Genomic DNA, 20,036 nt, shown 5'->3' with positions numbered 1-20,036 from the left:
CGGCCACCAGACTAACCTATCCGGCACCTCCTGCCTGGGAATCGGAATATCCATGACTAACTCAGCCAACTGCTCCCCAAACACCTCCCGAATCAGACCCTCCCTCCATCGGCCTCCCTCTGGGTCCATCAGATCACTGACCCTGAATCCAACAATCCTCGCCGAGTCCACCATGGTCGGGAGTCGACTGATCGGCTGCTCAGTCACCCACCTATCCTCCAACACGTCGATCGACCGCCCATCTCCAATAGCCCATCTCAACTCTGGTAGCACCAGTGCAGCTCTAGCACACATCTCCCTCCACACCGGAGAATGGGAGCGGCCGCCACGCACCCCAGGTATCAAAGCTCCATACTTGGCCCTCATTAACGAGGACCACATACTATCCGGCTCTAACACAAATCTCGCCGCATGTCGAGCCGCTAGCGCCTCCCGCCTAGCCATCAGAGACTGCACCCCCAGCCCGCCGAACCTAGTCGGCTGACACACCACCTCCCATGCCACCAAATGGACACCTCCTCCGCCCCTACTCCTCCCCCAGATAAAGTTCCTAAAGGTCTGCTCAAGAGTTCTCACAAGAGACACTGGGATAAAGGAATTAGACAATAAATAGATGGGGATTGAAGAAAGGACTGACCGAACCAATGTGATCCTCCCCATCATGAAAAGAGTATGCATCTGCCATCCCTCCAATCTGTGTCTGATACTGAGCTCGAGTGATAGGCAATCCCTGCTCCGCAGCCGTCGACCAGAAATCGGGACCCCCAGGTACCTCAGCATACCCTCCTGCTCGCTCACCCCCAAAATCTCTAAAATAGAAATCCTCACTGCCGACCTGATCCTCGGGCTGAAACATACAGAAGACTTTCCCAGGTTGACTCTCTATCCTGATACCTCACAATAGTGCCGGAGGATCCTGCGAAGGACCTCGGCGGTCCGTCTCGTAGCCCGAGCAAGCAATAAACAATCATCGGCATAAAGGAGGTGAGACAACGAAGGGGCCCCCTCCACCGGTCTATAAACCTCCATCTCCTCAGTGTCCATCGCCTGCCTGAGAGCTCTAGATAGCGCATCCGCACACATAATAAACAAGAGTGGTGAGAGGGGGCATCCCTGTCGAAGCCCTCCAGCAGACTCAAAAAAGCGGGACGGCGAGCCATTCACCAAGATGGCAAATGAAGGAGCCCTCACACATCCCATAACCCAGCTGATCCATGTCGCATGAAAGCCGAACCCCTGCATGGAACGCCGAAGGAAATCCCAACTCATCCTGTCGTAGGCCCTCTCCATATCAAGCTTGATCCCCATCAAGCTCCTCCTCATCGGGGCTCTATGCAAGTCAAACATAAACTCCTGAGCAATCATCACATTATCTGAAATACTCTGCCCGCCCAAAAAAGCACCCTGCTCCGGACTGATCAGCCTCGGAAGAATATCCCTCAACCTAGCGGCAAGTATCTTCGCCGTAGCCTTGTACAAGGTCGTACACAGGCTAATCGGGCGAAAATGGCCCGGCTCAGTGGCGTCCTGCCGTTTCGGTATCAATGTGATGAAAGTCCGCTGTCACTCGGAAGGCATCGCAGACGTGCAGAAGAACTGCTGAATGGCGGCCGTCACATCATGCCCGACTATCATCCAGTACCTCCGAAAAAATAACGGTGGAAAACCATCTGGCCCCGGGGCCTTATCCCCCTCAAGGGACCAGACCGCCTCCCTAACCTTCCTCTCCGAAACCGGCCTGATCAACGCTGCAGTCTCCTCCTCCGACACCCCAACCCAAGGCACTGGAATGTCCTCTGAGCTCCCACCCCCTAACTGCTCAGTCCACCGTGTCCTGAAAAAGCTCTCCACAATCTGACGAATCTGAACGGGATCCTCCGTCAACAGCCCATCCTCGCCCCTGATAGCACTGACCCGATTCTGGTGTCTCCTGATAACTGTCGCCTGATGAAAATATCTGGTATTCCGATCCCCCTTCAGTAACCACTGTATCCTAGACTTCTGTCTCCAGAATATCTCATGCTGTCTAAGTAGAGAATCGTGCAGTGCCAAGTGGGATCTGAGCTCCCCCACCTCCTCTTCTGATAAGCCCCCCCTGGGACTCCTGAAGCTGTAGACTGGTAATCACCCCCTCTAGATCCTCCACCCTCCTAAAGATGTTCCCCACCTCCTCACGGTTCCATCGCCGAAGCCGTCTCCTCGTCATCTCCAATCTGCGATTCACTCGATACATAGCATCTCCCCTAACAGGCACCCTCCAAGCCTCCCGCACCATCTCCCAAGAACGAGGATAACTGAGCCAGATCTTCTCAAACCTAAAAGGGGAACGGGCTGGGGCAAGTACATCAGTGCTGACCAAAAGTGGACAGTGGTCCGAGGCAATCCTCGGCAGATGACGGACCTGGTAATCGGAAAAACACTGTATCCACCCAGCAGTGGCACAGGCTCTGTCTAGCCGCTCCCAAACTCTGGCCTGTCCCTGCTGATTATTACACCATGTGAACTTTGGGCCAGAAAAGCCTAAATCAACCAAACCATTCACCATAAGGAAGTCCTGGAATTCCCTAATCTTCCTTTCACAAGAGAAAGGCTTCCCCCCCATCTTCTCATGAGGGTCAACTATGCAGTTAAAATCACCTGCCAACAACATAGGATGTCCCTGACTAATCAACTGAGTGGCCTCCTCCCACAAGATCCTCCTCACCCTATAGTCTGTGCTCGCATACACCGCTGCCAAAACCCACGGGTTTCTATTCCCCTCCGAGATGACCATAATCACCTCTTGATTGCAAACATTGAAAATATCCAATCGACAGCACCCCTGAGCCCAAGTAACAATGATACCACCGGATAACCCTTGAGAATCGACTGCAAAGAATCCCCACCCTCTCGGTACTGCCCTTCTTGCCTTCTGAAGGCCCCTTCCGGATAACCGGGTCTCAAGAAGAACACAAATATCAGGACTGTGATGGTGCATCAACCTACGAAATGCCGGAATAAATGATGGCTTCCCCGCTCCACGGCAATTCCATAAGAGAATCTTCATAAATCACCCGACAGAATTGACGTGGCCCACTTCCCCGGGACCACTACAACCGGCTGCCTCAGCATCCCGCTGCCCACGCAAGACCTCGGAACTCACCCCGTTCACAGACGCCATCAACTGGGACACCACCTCCTTGTGCTTCCCCTTCCTGTCTGCCATAGCCACAGCCCTCAACCCAATCTCTGTGTCAATCCCCATCAGATCACCAACACCCAATAGGCCACCATCGCCCTCAAAATTCTCCCCCTGAAAGAGGTTGGCCACAAGATTAGGGTCACTGTTGGCCCGTGCCAAATGGCACGCTGTGCCAGCAGTGTCTTCCCCGATTCCATTAGCAGTCGCTCCCCCCAAGCCAGCCACATGCTCGACTTCCATCCTCCTATCCGACACCGCCGGCACCGTGGAAGCACCAGTTGACGTCGCCACCACCGTCTCCGCCAAGCTCGCCGTCGACACCTTGTCTGTCTGCGTCGGCTTCCGCTCGATCGACACCCCACCACCGATGCCAGACGCCCCCCCACCTCCCCGGTGCTCCGGAACCACCCTCAGGGGCCGCTTGCGCAACACAGATTGAGGCGGAGGAGAGCTCCGGCTTCTCCAGCGTCGGACACCCTCCAGCCTTCCAGAGAGCACCGCCGATGGTCGCTGCCCCCCGCCGAGCTGGGCCCGGCCTCCCGCGGGTGCTCTCGAACGCTTCAGATGACTAGGGCCCGACTCACTGGGGCGAAAGGCCTGCTTGGGCCCTTCAGCCTGGCCCATCACAATGCTGGCCCCACTCGAGCCCGGTTTACTCCCCGACTCAGCCCGCGACTTAGAGAGATGGCCGGGTTGACTCGGTCCTTCCCCGATCTCCACTCCTCCGGCAGCCGAGATGTCCTTCTCCAAAGTCCGCCGCCGGACGAACTTGGAAGGCTTCTGCCACCCCTCGAGATCGATTGGGGAGGTGCTGGAAGTCGGCACAGTTCCGGTGGGCCTCGAGGCAGCGCGAGTGGGAGAAGGAGCCGGGTCCGGCCTCCCCCTTTGCTCGGACGTCTCCATCCCCCGCCTGGAGGAGTTGGCCGGACGATGGACGCGGAGCCGGTTCGTGACCATCCAGGACCAAAGACACCCTGCTCCCCCGGATCGCCTACCTCCCCCTCCGCCACCACCGAAGGCTCCGACTGGCACCCCCCAGCCATCTTCTTCCCTGTGTTCAAGCTCCCCTCGACACCATCTCCCCCCTCCCCCCCATAGCCGGGAAGAGGGAACCACACTCCTTCGTAGGATGGCCTATCCTGCCACATTTGGAGCAGGGGGCCGGCAGATTTTCATAGATAAACGCCTGCCAAAATTTATCCTCAACTCCCTCCGAGCTCCCCTTCAAAAAGATCCCTGGCTTCAGTGGGGCGGAGCAGTCCAACGCAATCTTGACCCTTGCAAAGCCAAATCGACCCCCCTGTTCCGTGAAGCTGTCCACTGCCAATGGTTCACCGGCCCTCGCGGCAATCCGGAATAGAGTCGGCCCCTTCCAATAGTCCAGAGGAAGCCCCGAAAGCCGAAGCCACACTACCACTCGGCCTAACCCACCGGCACCCGGAACGAAGTTAGGGCGCCACCGTTCCATGGCTAGCAGCTGCCCAGCCATTGACCATGGGCCATTCAACAGAGCAGCCTCCCGATCGTCTCCGTTGGCAAACCTCACTACGATGAAGCCATCCACCAGAGAGAAACATTCAACATCATACTGCAGCTTGCCCACCCTGCGGATCTCCTTCGCGACCCACACTGCCGGAACACTCCTTCCCATACTTCGCACAATCACTGTAGTGCTCCGCCACTCCGACCTCGCCCCCTCCAGCTCTTGGTCCGGCACCTCCAGGATCTCCGGGAACCCGCTCTGCAATGCCTGTAGCTCCCGTGAAGAGATCCGATAGTTCGTCCAGACCGACTGCCTCGGAGCTCCCTTCGCCACCTCCGACCAAGTAGGAGCCTTCCCCGGCGCCGACGTAGCCGGTTTCCCCGCTCCAGGATCCGCCATGTCCCACACCCCGCACCCGTTCGACAAAACGTCCCTGTGGCTCCAGCTAGGATCACGAATCTTAAAGCACACACCCGCACACACCCGCTCCCTCCAACACCTTAACACCACCCAATTATGACTGCTTTCGCCTGAAATATCATTGTGCTGGAACTTTAGACCTGCCCAACTACGAGGCAGCCCATCCAAGCCAGATGAATTTTGGATTGGTTTGGGCCTCATTTTTCAGCTTGGTGGGTCGGACCGGGTTAGAAATTTATGCTCATCTCAAGCTCGAGTTTGCGTTGACCCGGCCGAAGCCCCAATTCTTTAAATTAATAAATTATTGTGGAGTGATTGATTAAAACCCTATTTGATTTTGATGAGCTCAAAGCATTTGAGTATATCTTTTGTTTACTAATGAATTCAATTGAGTGTTTCAGTGAAAATCTTGTCTAAGTGTTTCTAGACTTGGTTCAAGATATTTTGGATAAGTTAAGAAGTCAGTTTGAACCAAAGTCTGAGACTCGAGTCGACTCCGGGATATTACGAGTCGACTCCAAGCATATCAGAATCACTGGCACGGGCTCGAGTCGACTTCGGATCATTATGAGTCGACTCCGACTGAGAACTGACAGACAAACAGAAAGACTCAACTCAAAACCTGTCAGCGAGTCGACTCCTGAAGTGCGCGAGTCAACTCCGATGATTACCGAGTCGACTCCGGAGTAGTATGAGTCGACTCCAAGGAGTTACAGACAGAAAAGTCAGAGAGCGATTTTCGACCCTGAGATTCGAGTCGACTCCTATGGAACGCGAGTCGACTCCGATGGTTGGCAGGTCGACTCCAAAGAAAGCGTAGAGTCGACTCTCAGTGGTACACAAGGCAAAAGTCAGAGAGCAGTTTTCGGACTCCGAGATCCGAGTCGACTCCCGCAATGCGCGAGTCGACTCCGAGACAGCGCGACCCCAAAAAGACAGAAGACCGAATTATTGTCTCTGAGAGCCGAGTCGACTCCCAGACAGCTCGAGTCGACTCCAAGGCAGCGCTACATCAAAAAGACAGAAGGCTGTGTTTCGGAAACTGAGAGCCGAGTCGACTTCGGAACAGTTCGAGTCGACTCCAAGACTGGACGAGCCAAAAGACAGAAGATCGGGAGTTCGGGCTCTGAGCGCCGAGTCGACTCCCAGGATTGTCGAGTCGACTCGAGTGGGCCAAGTTGAAAAATTAGCTCCATGGACTTCATGGGATGAGCCGACTCCGAAAATGGCAAGTCAGCTCCAGAAGTTGGCGAGTCGACTCCGGGTTAAGTCGAGTCGACTCCCAGTCGCGGAGGTCACTTTAATTCAAATCCGGAACAGTTGCCGAGCCGACTCCAGAAAAGCATGAGTCGACTCCCGCTACAGCCGAGTCGACTCCAGATCGCGCGAGTCGACTCCGACCCCAACGGACATATTGTCAGGATGTGCAGAGTGTGCAGAACGGGCAGAAAAAAGTGTCTAACGGCTAGTTTCCGTGGGGGATGGCTTAAATAGCCACAGAGGACTGTAGCAAGGTAGAGAAGCACCATTCCACTCAAAGAAATCAAGCATCCTATCTCGGCCAACTGGTTTTCAACAGAAAAGAAGGAAGAGCGCCATTAACTCCATCCAGCTACCTCTTCCCAGCATTTAAAGAAGTCTCCTCCTACCTTCAAGTCGACCAGACATTCAAGAGGAGACTCACAGTTCAAGAAGCCCTACTCTACTCCAACTCAAACGTGTTTGAGGGCTCTTAACTTCTCTCTAGTTTATATTGCTGTATATCTGCTTTTTAGAAGCTCTGTTTTTCTATTTGTCTTTGTTCTTTCCATCTTGTCGTTGCTTGATTCAATCAGGGGATTGAATCAAGAGTGTAGAGGTTGGTTGGTGAGCCGAGGGTAAAACCAACGTGTAAGGGTTCGATTGTGATCCCGGAAAAACAATCGGGGTGGTTCTAGTCGGTGAGCCTGGGAAAACCGACCGAGTTTGTTGTGAGCTCGTAAAATAACAAATCGGGTTGTGAGCTTGTAAAACAACCGGCTGTAATCCAAGGAGTTATAGTGAATTCCCAAGTGAGACTTGGGGAGTGGACGTAGGAGCAAGGGATAGCTCCGAATCACTATAAACATTGTGTTTGTGATTGCTTGTGTCTCTCTCTCTCACTCTCATTTCACTCACAGCACATAGCAACTAATTAATCATCTTGCAAAAGTATTAATTAGTCATCCACAAACGTTTTAATTGCAAAATTATTTTAAAACCCAATTCACCCCCCTCTTGGGTTGTCTTTCTGGGCAACAAGTGGTATCAGAGCCTAAACTCTTCTACCCTAAGAGTAAAAGATCAAAATGACAACCCCATTTGGATCTTCCCACATTGAGGGTCAGTCCACCCAAAGACCCCCATTCTTTAATGGATCCGACTACTCATATTGGAAGGCTAGGATGAGAATATTTATCCAAGCCCAAGACTATGAGATGTGGACCATTGTAGTAAATGGACCATACATCCCATCCATCTATGTAGAGGGTGTCACTGTACCCAAACTCGAAAAGGATTGGGATGACCATGACATGAGAAAGGCACAACTCAATTCCAAAGCAATGAATGTGCTTTACTGTGTATTAGATAGGAATGAATTCAATAGAGTCTCTACTTACAATTCTGCAAAAGAGATTTGGGATAGACTTGAAGTGACCCATGAGGGCACGAATCAAGTCAAAGAATCCAAAATAAACATATTGGTTCATAAGTATGAACTATTTAAGATGGATTCTAATGAAACAATCACTTGCATGTTCACTAGATTTACTGACATTGTCAACGGCCTAAAAAGCCTTGGCAAAAACTATACTAACAGTGATCTTGTCAGGAAGATTCTTCGCTGTCTACCAAGGTCATGAGAAGCCAAGATGACGGCAATCCAAGAAGCCAAGGACTTGAACAAGCTACCACTTGAGGAGCTTCTTGGATCCCTAATGACGCACGAGCTAATAATGAAGCAACACAGCGAAGAAGAGTCCTCCCATAAGAAAAAGGTAATAGCTCTCAAATCTACATCATCTAACAAAGACTTGTTTTGCAGTAGCAGCAGTGAAGAAGAAGATCACGAGGGAGAGGATGATGAGGCTCTTCTCGTACGTAAGTTCAGAAGATTCATCAACCAAAAGAAGTCCTTTCATCAAAGGAGAGGCCCCTCAAATTTCTATCGAAAGGATAAAGGTAAGGAAAGGGAAAATGAGGGGATTGGATGTTATGAGTGCAAGAAGCCGGGACACATCAGAGCTGAGTGTCCTTTACTGAAGAAGGGGAGCAAGTACAAGAAGAAGAAAGCCCTTGTCACCACCCTATCAGACTCCGACACATCATCATCATCATCGGATGAGGAACAAGGAGAAAAGGCCAATTTCTGCTTCATGGCCAATGAAAATGAGGTAACATTCGCATCACATTTAGATTTTACTTTCGATGAATTATATGATACTTTCAATGAATTAATGGATGAATACAAAACAATAAACGTTAAAAACAAAGAACTAAAAGTAACTAACCAAACTCATCTCCGTAAGTATGATCATTAGTTAAGGATAAAGATGTTCTTATCAAAGAAAATGCAGAACTTAAAACAAGTAACCAAATCTTGATACAAAAGAATAATACCTTAACTAAAGAAAATGAAAGGCTGAACAAAGAAACATTAGAACCCAAAAACAATAAACATATAAATGAGAGTCTCACAAAAGAACTAAATGATCTAAAAGCAGAAAAACAAACACTAACTAAAGAACTTGAAAAATACAAACTCTTGGTTGAAAAATTTACATATAGTTCTGAAAAATTGAATATGATACTTAATAGTCAACGAGCGGTATTCAATAGAGCGGGTTTAGGGTATAAACCTAAACATAAGCAAAAACTTCTTAGTAACTTCTTTGTTAAAGCAGGAAAAAGTAAAACTAAGAAAATAACCTGCTTTTGTTGTGGAATTTTAGGACATAAAGCAAATGTGTGTAAGTATAGGAAAGGAAAAACTAAAAGAAAAATTAAGAGGGTTTGGGTTCCAAAAGGAACCAACATTACTAACCATGAAGGACCCAAGAAAACTTGGGTACCTAAGATTATATGATTTGCTTGTGTAGGAGTGTCTTGCAGCCAAGGTCGACAAAAATTGTTAGGTACTTGGATAGTGGCTGCTCAAGACACATGACGGGTGACAAGGATCAATTCTTCACCCTTGAAGCTAAGAAGGGAAGTGTTGTGACTTTTGGAGATAATAACCAAGGTCACATCATTGGTATAGGTAAAGTACAAATTACTCCTTCAACTTTTATTGATAATGTTCGATATGTTGATGGTCTTAAGCATAATTTATTAAGCATTAGTCAATTATGTGATAGAGGTTATAATGTTATGTTTAAACCATCACTATGCATCATAACAAACCCAAATGACAATAGTTTAGTTTTTAAAGGAATAAGACGTGGAAATGTGTATGTTGTAGACCTTGAGGATCTTGCCAAACACAACCCATGTTTAGTTGTTAATGAAACTAAGGATAATGATGCTAGTTGGTTATGGCACCGTAAGTTAGGTCATGCAAGCATGGACACCATATCTAAACTAGTTAAAAGAGATTCTGTGATAGGTTTGCCAAAATTAAAGTTTGAAAAGAATAAAATATGTGAAGCATGTCAATTTGGCAAACGATCAAGGAACTCCTTTAAATCTATAAATTGTGTCTCTACCTCTAGACCTCTAGAACTACTACACATGGACCTATTCGGACCAACTAGAACCACAAGTCTAGGTGGAAATAAATATGGTCTAGTTATCGTAGATGATTATTCTAGATATACTTGGGTCATGTTCTTAGGCCATAAGGATCAAGCATTTTCAATTTTCAAGAAATTTCATAAAGAAGTAACAAATGCTAGAGATACTTCTGTAATAGCTATTAGAAGTGACCATGGTACCGAATTTGAAAATCATTTATTTGATGAGTTTTGTAGTAAAAAGGGAATAACACACAATTTTTCTGCACCTAGGACACCACAACAAAATGGAGTTGTGGAGAGGAAAAATAGAACTCTAGAGGAAATGGCTAGAACTATGTTGTGTGAAAGTAACCTCCCTAAGTACTTTTGGGGAGAAGCTGTCAATACTTCTTGTCATATATTAAATAGAGTTTTATTAAGACCCATCATAAAGAAAACACCTTATGAACTTTGGAAAAACAGAAAACCAAAAGTGAACTATTTTCATATTTTTGGATGTAGGTGTTTTGTTCATAATAATGGGAAAGATAATCTAGGAAAATTTGACTCTAAATCTGATGAGGGTATATTCTTGGGGTACTCCACAACTAGTAAAGCCTATAGAATCTTTAATAAAAGAACCCTAGTTATAGAAGAATCCATACATGTTGTTTTTGATGATTTTAGTGATATCTCTTCTAGCAAGAGAGTTAATTTTGATGATGATGGTGAAATTCTTGAAGAGAAGATAGATGAGATGACATTACAAGATGATAATCAAAAATTAATTGGAAATGCATCATCAAGCCAAGAGGCTATTATGGATCATGGGCTGACTAAGGCTTGGAGGTTTGCTCACGGGCATCCTAAGAAATTAATTCTAGATGATCCATCTCAACCTGTTAGGACTAGAGCATCTCTTAGGAACTTAAACAATCATCTAGCTTTCGTTTCACATTTTGAGCCCAAACACATAGAAGAAGCTGAAAAAGATGTAAATTGGATAAATGCAATGCAAGAAGAATTAAACCAATTTACTAGAAATAAAGTATGGAATCTAGTTGAAAGACCTACTGAATATTCAATTATAGGTACCAAATGGATCTATAAAAATAAACTTGATGAAAATGGAATTGTAATAAGGAATAAGGCTAGACTAGTAGCAAAGGGTTATAATCAAGAAGATTTTGATGAAACCTTTGCTCCTGTAGCTAGACTTGAAGCAATTAGACTTTTACTAGCATTTGCATGCTCTAAGGACTTCAAATTATTTCAAATTGATGTAAAAAGTGTATTCTTAAATGGGTATATTAATGAGGAGGTATATGTAGAACAACCTCCTGGTTTTGAAAATCATCAATACCCTAATCATGTATATAAATTGAACAAGGCACTTTATAGTTTGAAACAAGCACCTAGAGCATGGTATGAGAGGCTTAGCAAATTCCTATTAGAACATGAGTTTTCTAGGGGTAATGTAGATACAACATTGTTTCTAAAGAAGAAAAACAAAGATATGTTGTTAGTACAGATTTATGTTGATGATATTATTTTCGGTGCTACTAACAATCGCCTCTGCGAAGAATTTGCTGACTTGATGCAGAGTGAATTTGAAATGAGCATGATGGGAGAGCTGAATTATTTCCTCGGGCTTCAAATCAAACAATCTGAAGAAGGCATCTTCATCAATCAAGCTAAGTACATCAAGGAGATGCTTAAGAAGTTTGATATGGAGGGGAACAAGTCAATCAGCACCCCCATGAGCTCATTATGCAAATTAGACCAAGATGAATCAGGTAAATCTGTAGATCAGAAATTATATAGAGGTATGATAGGATCTTTATTATATCTTACTGTAAGTAGACCTGATATCATGTTTAGTGTTTGCATGTGTGCTAGATATCAGTCTAATCCTAAGGAATCTCATCTAATTGCAGTCAAGATAATCTTTAAATACCTAATAGGAACAAAGAATATAGGGTTATGGTATTCTAAAGAATCTAGCCTAAACTTAATAGGATACACAGATTCAGACTTTGCTGGATGTAAACTTGATAGAAAAAGCACCAGCGGGTCATGTCAATTCCTAGGAGAAAACTTAATCTCATGGTTTAGCAAGAAACAAAACTCGGTTGCATTATCTACTGCTGAAGCTGAATATGTTGCAGCCGGGAGTTGTTGTGCTCAAATCTTGTGGATCAAACAACAATTGGAAGATTATGGCATTAAACAAGATAAAATTCCCATTAATTGTGATAATACAAGTGCCATTAACCTAACTAAAAATCCAATTCAGCATTCAAGAACTAAACATATTGAGATAAGACATCACTTCATAAGAGATCATGTACTGAATGGTGATGTGACACTTCAATTTGTTTGCACTGATGATCAATTAGCTGACATTTTTACAAAACCCTTAAGTGAAGAGAGATTTAGTGTGCTTAGGAGGGGATTAGGAGTGATTGATCCATCTTAGTGGTATTTTCCACTAGTTCATTGATTTTGATGATTAAAAATAGAGTTTCTCAACTATGATCATCAAATTAGATCATAACTTAGTGAGTGTCCCTGGTTTGGTACGAAAATAGCATAACTTTTAGGTGCGTGCCAGAGTTTGAGTCGACTCGAGTAAGTTTCGGAGTCGGCTCATAAGAAGGAGTCGACTCGCACACAGACGGGAGTCGACTCGAGGAAGATGAAGCATAAGAGGAGTCGACTCGCACATTGACGGGAGTCGACTCTAAGTCGATGGCTCATGAGGGGGAGTCGACTCGCGCATACTTTGGAGTCGACTCGAGGTCGAGTCGACTCGCGACTCAGTGGAGTCGACTCGAGGTCGGGATCCGGGTTTTTAACCCTAATCCAAGCGTTTTATCAACACTTCTATTCACCGCCGCCACTGTTCAAAAAACCCTAGAGCCGTCTCCTAGATCGTCTCCGACCGTCCTTAGGACTTTTTCCGTCGACCTTCCTCCGTCCATTAGCGTTCTACCCCATTCTAGGTCGACCATGCCTCGTAAAGCCGTTGTCCCAAGCCGGAAGAGGCCCCAACCCGCGAGCGGCACCGAGCGACGGTCCAAAGCTCGGAACGATCCCGTGAGGCCACAACCTCCGGCTCGTTCCCCGCCAAGGGAGGTTCCCTCGAGGCCGTGCGCCGGGAAGGCAGTCTCCACCGGGAGATACGTCGATTTTGACTATCTCTCCCGGGAGGGCTTTACCATAGGAGAGAGATTGCGGGCCCAGGGTTTAGAGTATTTTTGTTCCTTAGATCTCCCCACATACCCTGGCCTAGTTAGAGAGTTTTATGGTACTGTCCATAGGGGCAATGGAGGAATAGAGGGAACTGTAGCCGGTGTTCCATTGTTTATTTCCGAGGATTTCATAGCCCAAATCCTCCACCTTCCACAAGTAGGGGTAGCTCCCACACACCCCGAGGATAGGACTGAGGCCCTTACGGCCATTCTAGGACATCCACCTCAGTCCCCCTTAGATGAGGTGTCCGCTAGCTCACTTTCTGTTGAGATGCGGCTCCTCTTGAGTATCATCTCTAGGTCCCTCTTCCCGAAGACTGGCCGCTTCGATTTTGTATCTGAGAGAGACCTAGCTCTTATGTTCTACATCCTCTAGGACACCCCAATCAACTTTCCCAAGATGATGTATAGATACCTATGTGAGCCACTAGATAGACCTAGGCTCCCCCTCCCCTATGGCATGATGTTCACTCTTCTGTTTAGGGAGGCCGAGATTCTCATTCCTGAGGGGGAACCCTCTCGCGCATTGCGATGGACAGATCGCATGCGTCCGGGAACCCTACACAGGATGGGGTTTCGGAAGGTCGAGGAAACCTGGGTTAGGAAATCATCCACCTCCACACATACCACCAGACATTCCCCCAGTCCTGACCCAGACTCAGACTATCCTACCTTTCCCTCCACTTCTGCTCCCACCACCTCAGCCGGACCCTCCTCCTCAGCTCCACCTACTCAGCCCATAGAGGTCCGGATCGCTCCTGAGCAGCTCCGGGAGTTGCGGCAGGAGATAGTTAGAGATCTCCGGGACGACCTACTTAGGGAGCTCCGGGGTTCAGTGCCTGCTCCTTCTCCTGCACCTTCTTCAGCGTTGGTCCCTTCCCTGTCCGCCGTGGCTGAGATGACGGCCCATGTGCGGGAAGAGATCGACAATGTAAGGTTCCTGATCTAAGCCCAGTTCCACAGCATGAGCGAAGTCACGAGCACTACTCGGAAGATGCGCGATAACGTCCGACAGGATATGGGCACCACTACCCAGGGGGCAGAGCGCTTGGCTAATGTACTGATCGCCAAGTTGGACACACTGCAGGAGACCCTGACCGAGCTCTCTACCACACACAGCAGGGCCACTTCGGCCATTATCTCCCAGCTTGGGAATGTCACAGACGGGGTCACTCTCCTCATGGAACAGAACAGATTGAGAGGAGGAGCCACATCCTCGAGGAGACCCTAGCTGCTTTTGTTTTATTTTGACATGTATCTTTTGCTTTACTTATTGTATTCACAAATGTATTTATATATACATCAATACAATGAGTAGACATATTCATTTCAATACTGTGCCAATTGATCTCTGCTTGCTTGTGTGTTCTATTCACTTCCTTTTTGATACGATGACAAAAAGGGGGAGAAATATGTAATAGATATGTAAAAGGAATAAATAAAAATCAATAAAAAAAAAACTTTTAAAACACACAATAATTTGTTCTTAGTGGATTTGATACCTCGAGGCTCATTATCTCTCTGTTGGGGCTCCTAATGGAGTAATCTCCAGAATCTATTCAAGGGATATTCGGAGATTAGTTGAATCCTACTCAAGAACAAATTGACAGATTTTTCCTCTAAAAACCAAAAATTTCAGTTCAAAAACTTCAATGCATTAAAAGGAAATTCAGAGAATCAAAACAAAGTAGAATGCATATGTTGAGGGGGAGAATCTGAATTTTTAAGAAAGTCAAATCATTAAATATATATAAGCCAAACAATTGAGTGCATGACATGAAGGCTTATATAATTCCAAATGAAAGGGAGAGCTTTAATTCCAAAATTTATTGTTTCACACCTTTCAAGTTTGGATAAATTAAAAAAAACAAACACTTGAATTCATTTATAGATTTCATTTTCTTGTTTATTGAGCAATTCACTTTACATATACTCAATATTTTGTCATCATCAAAAAGAGGGAGATTGTGGAGTGATTGATTAAAACCCTATTTGATTTTGATGAGCTCAAAGCATTTGAGTATATCTTTTGTTTACTAATGAATTCAATTGAGTGTTTTAGTGAAAATCTTGTCTAAGTATTTCTAGACTTGGTTCAAGATATTTTGGATAAGTTAAGAAGTCAGTTTGAACCAAAGTCTGAGACTCGAGTCGACTCCGGGATATTACGAGTCGACTCCAAGCGTATCAGAATCACTGGCACGGGCTCGAGTCGACTCCGGATCATTACGAGTCGACTCCGACTGAGAACTGACAGACGAACAGAAAGACTCAACTCAAAACCTGTCAGCGAGTCGACTCCTGAAGTGCGCGAGTCGACTCCGATGATTACCGAGTCGACTCCGGAGTAGTATGAGTCGACTCCAAGGAGTTACAGACAGAAAAGTCAGAGAGCGATTTTCGACCCTGAGATTTGAGTCGACTCCTGTGGAACGCGAGTCGACTCCGATGGTTGGCAGGTCGACTCCAAAGAAAGCGTAGAGTCGACTCTCAGTGGTACACAAGGCAAAAGTCAGAGAGCAGTTTTCGGACTCTGAGATCCGAGTCGACTCCCGCAATGCGCGAGTCGACTCCGAGACAGCGCGACCCCAAAAAGACAGAAGACCGAATTATTGTCTCTGAGAGCCGAGTCGACTCCCAGACAGCTCGAGTCGACTCCAAGGCAGCGCTACATCAAAAAGGCAGAAGGCTGTGTTTCGAAAACTGAGAGCCGAGTCGACTCCGGAACAGTTCGAGTCGACTCCAAGACTGGACGAGCCAAAAGACAGAAGATCGGGAGTTCGGGCTCTGAGCGCCGAGTCGACTCCCAGGATTGTCGAGCCGACTCGAGTGGGCCAAGTTGAAAAATTAGCTCCATGGACTTCATGGGATGAGCCGACTCCGAAAATGGCAAGTCAGCTCCAGAAGTTGGCGAGTCGACTCCGGGTTAAGTCGAGTCGACTCCCAGTCGCGGAGGTCACTTTAATTCAAATCCGGAACAGTTGCCGAGCCGACTCCAGAAAAGCATGAGTCGACTCCCGCTACAGCCGAGTCGACTCCAGATCGCGCGAGTTGACTCCGACCCCAACGGACATATTGTCAGGATGTGCAGAGTGTGCAGAACGGGCAGAAAAAAGTGTCTAACGGCTAGTTTCCGTGGGGGATAGCTTAAATAGCCACAGAGGACTGTAGCAAGGTAGAGAAGCACCATTCCACTCAAAGAAATCAAGCATCCTATCTCGGCCAACTGGTTTTCAACAGAAAAGAAGGAAGAGCGCCATTAACTCCATCCAGCTACCTCTTCCCAGCATTTAAAGAAGTCTCCTCCTGCCTTCAAGTCGACCAGACATTCAAGAGGAGACTCACAGTTCAAGAAGCCCTACTCTACTCCAACTCAAACGTGTTTGAGGGCTCTTAACTTCTCTCTAGTTTATATTGCCGTATATCTGCTTTTTAGAAGCTCTGTTTTTCTATTTGTCTTTGTTCTTTCCATCTTGTCATTGCTTGATTCAATCAGGGGATTGAATCAAGAGTGTAGAGGTTGGTTGGTGAGCCGAGGGTAAAACCAACGTGTAAGGGTTCGATTGTGATCCTGGAAAAACAATCGGGGTGGTTCTAGTCGGTGAACCTGGAAAAACCGACCGAGTTCGTTGTGAGCTCGTAAAACAACAAGTGGGGTTGTGAGCTTATAAAACAACCGGCTGTAATCCAAGGGGTTATAGTGAATTCTCAAGTGAGACTTGGGGAGTGGACGTAGGAGCAAGGGATAGCTCCGAACCACTATAAACATTGTGTTTGTGATTGCTTGTGTCTCTCTCTCTCACTCTCATTTCACTCACAGCACATAGCAACTAATTAATCATCTTGCAAAAGTATTAATTAGTCATCCACAAACATTTTAATTGCAAAATTATTTTAAAACCCAATTCACCCCCCTCTTGGGTTGTCTTTCTGGGCAACAATTATATATATATATATAATTTATATATAGTTATGATGATCCATGTTAGACGTGCCCAATTAAGTAAAATTTTTGAATTAGATCGAGCTGCTTGATATCTCTTAAGTACTTTTAAAGACTTCTAGTTTATTTCACTGCTAATTAAGGAAAGGAGATACCAACATTTAGGGTTAGCTCCTCCTCCTCACCTAAATCCGACAACTCTCCACCTTACTAGGCCATCGGCCACCCTCCACTAATGAGGCCCGTACCTGTTAACATAACAACCTCTCATCGGTTATTAGCTTCTTGCCTTCTCTCATCTGCCCACCATCGGACAAAAAGAATCCATCCTCTCCTCTCCTCTTGTTTGCCCATCAATTTGCCCTCCGATGAAAAATCTCCACTGGCCACCATCCTCTCCTCTCCTCATGCTTAAGATATTTGCTACATAATGCATCAACCAACTCTTTTACAGTCGGCATGTTTTTCGAAATCTGATCATAACTAAACTTTGGCGAGCGATGCTGCATGGCTAATTTGTAAAGGAGATGTTAATGGCTAATTCTTGGTTCTACCTTCAAAACCAAATCTATTTCTCATGCTTTTCTTGCTAATAGGGGCTACGGTCCTACAAATTATAAGAGTAAAACATAGGCAAAGTTGAAGTGAAATGGGCTTAATTGCTTGTAGTGCATCATATTTAGAATTTTTTATTGCACCATTGTGCTTAAACGCGGGTGCTTCTGAATTGCATGACAATTATACCTGTGAAAATGCGGAAGTGATGTCCAGGTTAGCTTGGTATATCACATGTAAACCTCTTAAGAATTATATTGCCTAGATGATGAACAAATTTTGAAAATTCCACAAAATGAAAGGTCTAGCCCGGAAGCCTAAAATCTGATAAGTAGCCGTCTCGGAGCTCGAAAGTAGACCCAAAGACTGATAAGTGCTAAATAATACATAAATTAACCTCTTTCTCATAGTACTTATCATTCCTTTAATTCACATATTTTGTAAATTTAACCATAAAAGATGTGTTACCTTCATCATTGCATTTTAATAAATTATTAAAGGTAATTCGAGTATTATTTGATTATTTATTGATTGAGCCTTATATATGCAGGTCGAGTCAAACCCAATTAAATAATGCTTAAACCCACACTGCATTCCATCAATTTCTTTTCCTTTCTTCACACGTTCACCCATCAAGAACAAGTCTGTCCACGTGTCCAAACTTTCCAATTTCTTTTCTCTAACATGCGGCCATCCCAAATTCATCCATCTTTCGACATCCCACATAGCCGTGAGCCCCATTCCCATTTCCACGACCACATCCTCCCATGTCCAAAGAACAGAGCCGTTGCCCTCTTCCCAGCTGAATCAAATTCAAAACTTCAAACCGAACAACTCCCTCATCCCAATTGATCTCAGCCTTCATCCCGTTCGCGTTCGGATATGCCGTGATTCAACCATCCACATGTAAAGTCTCACAATGTCTCTCCTGTTTCACGTTCATTCCGCTCGTAATCATCCTTATCCCGTTGCCAACCAACCCCAAGCTTCTTTTCGTTCGCAAGATCAGCTTCCAGATTAATTCCAAATCTCAGCAGAATTCTATTGTCCACGGATTCCGCCCAGCATCCCACGATTCGGCCATCCGCGTTTGATCCCAGCCGATCACATCCACTCAACCATGTTCGTGATCTTCTTCGTCAGGATTCCTCCCGTCTGCATGAACCCAGCGTCATCATCCTCTCTTGCGTATGTTTCCTCCCGAACAACCTCCTTCCAGATTTTCCCAGCCGTCCCAGTTCCCCTGTTCCGAGTTTATCCTTATCTTACGGATCAGCCATTAGCCAAATCCAAACTCCCCTCATTTAGATAAGTTCTAGCCTCTTCTGTGTGGTGAAATGGCATCAAACCATCTTCCAGATTTGATCTCCTCCAAGATTTTCTTCCAGATTTCCTCCCATTCGGATTAACTCCATCATCCACGGATGAATCCCCTACATCCACGTCTCCTCCACGTTGAAACAGCGTCAGCCTCTTCTAGAACGCGTCCACCGTCCGCATGTGATCCTTCCCTTCTTCCGCTCGCTCCCAGCCGTCCAAGCTTCGTCCCTGCATCTGTGGATCAGATCAAGTATCATTTCCGCATGCACCCCGAACTTCATGGATCGGTGGACGAATTCCCCTTCTTCAAGATCATTTCCTCCCAGCCAGCATCTACAATGCATCCGAAGATCAAGCAATAATCTCTCAGCTTCATCCAGCTTCGATCCATCCTTATCTCGATGTGAATAGGGAAGAGGAGAGAGAGGTTGCAGCCTATAAAAGACCTAGGCGTGAAATAGAGGGGGACACTTCTCTTCGGATCCGCTTCCTTCCAGGCAACTCTTTGGAATATACTACTTGAAGAGGGAGAGAGAGACGATGGGAGAAAGGAGGGAGAGCCAATCGTCATGAAGTCCCCCTGCAGTGCAGCAGTTCACGTCTGTATGGAAGGCTAAGCTCTTCACTAGGGCTGGATGCAGCCCTAACAAAGGGACAAGGGTTTTGTATATTTAATTTTCTATTCTTGAAGTTGTATGAACTTATTGTTTTTAATGAATATCCCTCTCATCTCATATTTAATTTCTGTGATTTTAAGTATGACGTTTATACAACTGTTCTTCATGATCACTAAGTTAACATAAGATCATCCATGCTTAGGGAAGATACGGTGTCCTGCCACAATAGTTTAGGGTAGACATTTCATGCCAACCGAACATGGATGTTCCTAAATTACTTTTGTGAAATTTTATTTGAATGCTTGTTAGGCTTGTAGCCAATTTGCATGTTAATCCAAGAATAAATCAAAATACAATTAATCTTTGTTCCTATATTAGTGGTGAATTCCTTGTCCTAGGCTCTCTCAACTGATATCATTTTAATTGCATTTTTTTTAAATTATTTAGTTCAATAGTCTTCACAAACTTTCTTTTTCGAATATTTTTACGAAAACAATTGTACCCCAATCCTTGTGGATCGATACCCGTAA

The 20,036-nt window shown here is 45.9% G+C and overlaps 1 protein-coding gene across 1 annotated transcript; it reads right to left on the bottom strand.

Annotated features, from left to right (window-relative positions):
* Positions 1–4,238: 4,238 nt before the first annotated feature.
* Positions 4,239–5,063, bottom strand: LOC103699249. Its single transcript, XM_008781291.1, has one exon. It carries the CDS (start codon positions 5,061–5,063, stop codon positions 4,239–4,241), a length of 825 nt encoding a protein of 274 aa, XP_008779513.1.
* Positions 5,064–20,036: the final 14,973 nt, after the last annotated feature.

The sequence above is a fragment of the Phoenix dactylifera genome, unplaced genomic scaffold (assembly GCF_009389715.1).
Source record: "Phoenix dactylifera cultivar Barhee BC4 unplaced genomic scaffold, palm_55x_up_171113_PBpolish2nd_filt_p 000674F, whole genome shotgun sequence".
In the NCBI taxonomy this organism is placed as follows: domain Eukaryota; kingdom Viridiplantae; phylum Streptophyta; class Magnoliopsida; order Arecales; family Arecaceae; genus Phoenix; species Phoenix dactylifera.
The sequence above is the reverse complement of the archived record's forward strand: the minus strand, read 5'-3'. Positions and strand labels throughout refer to the sequence as shown.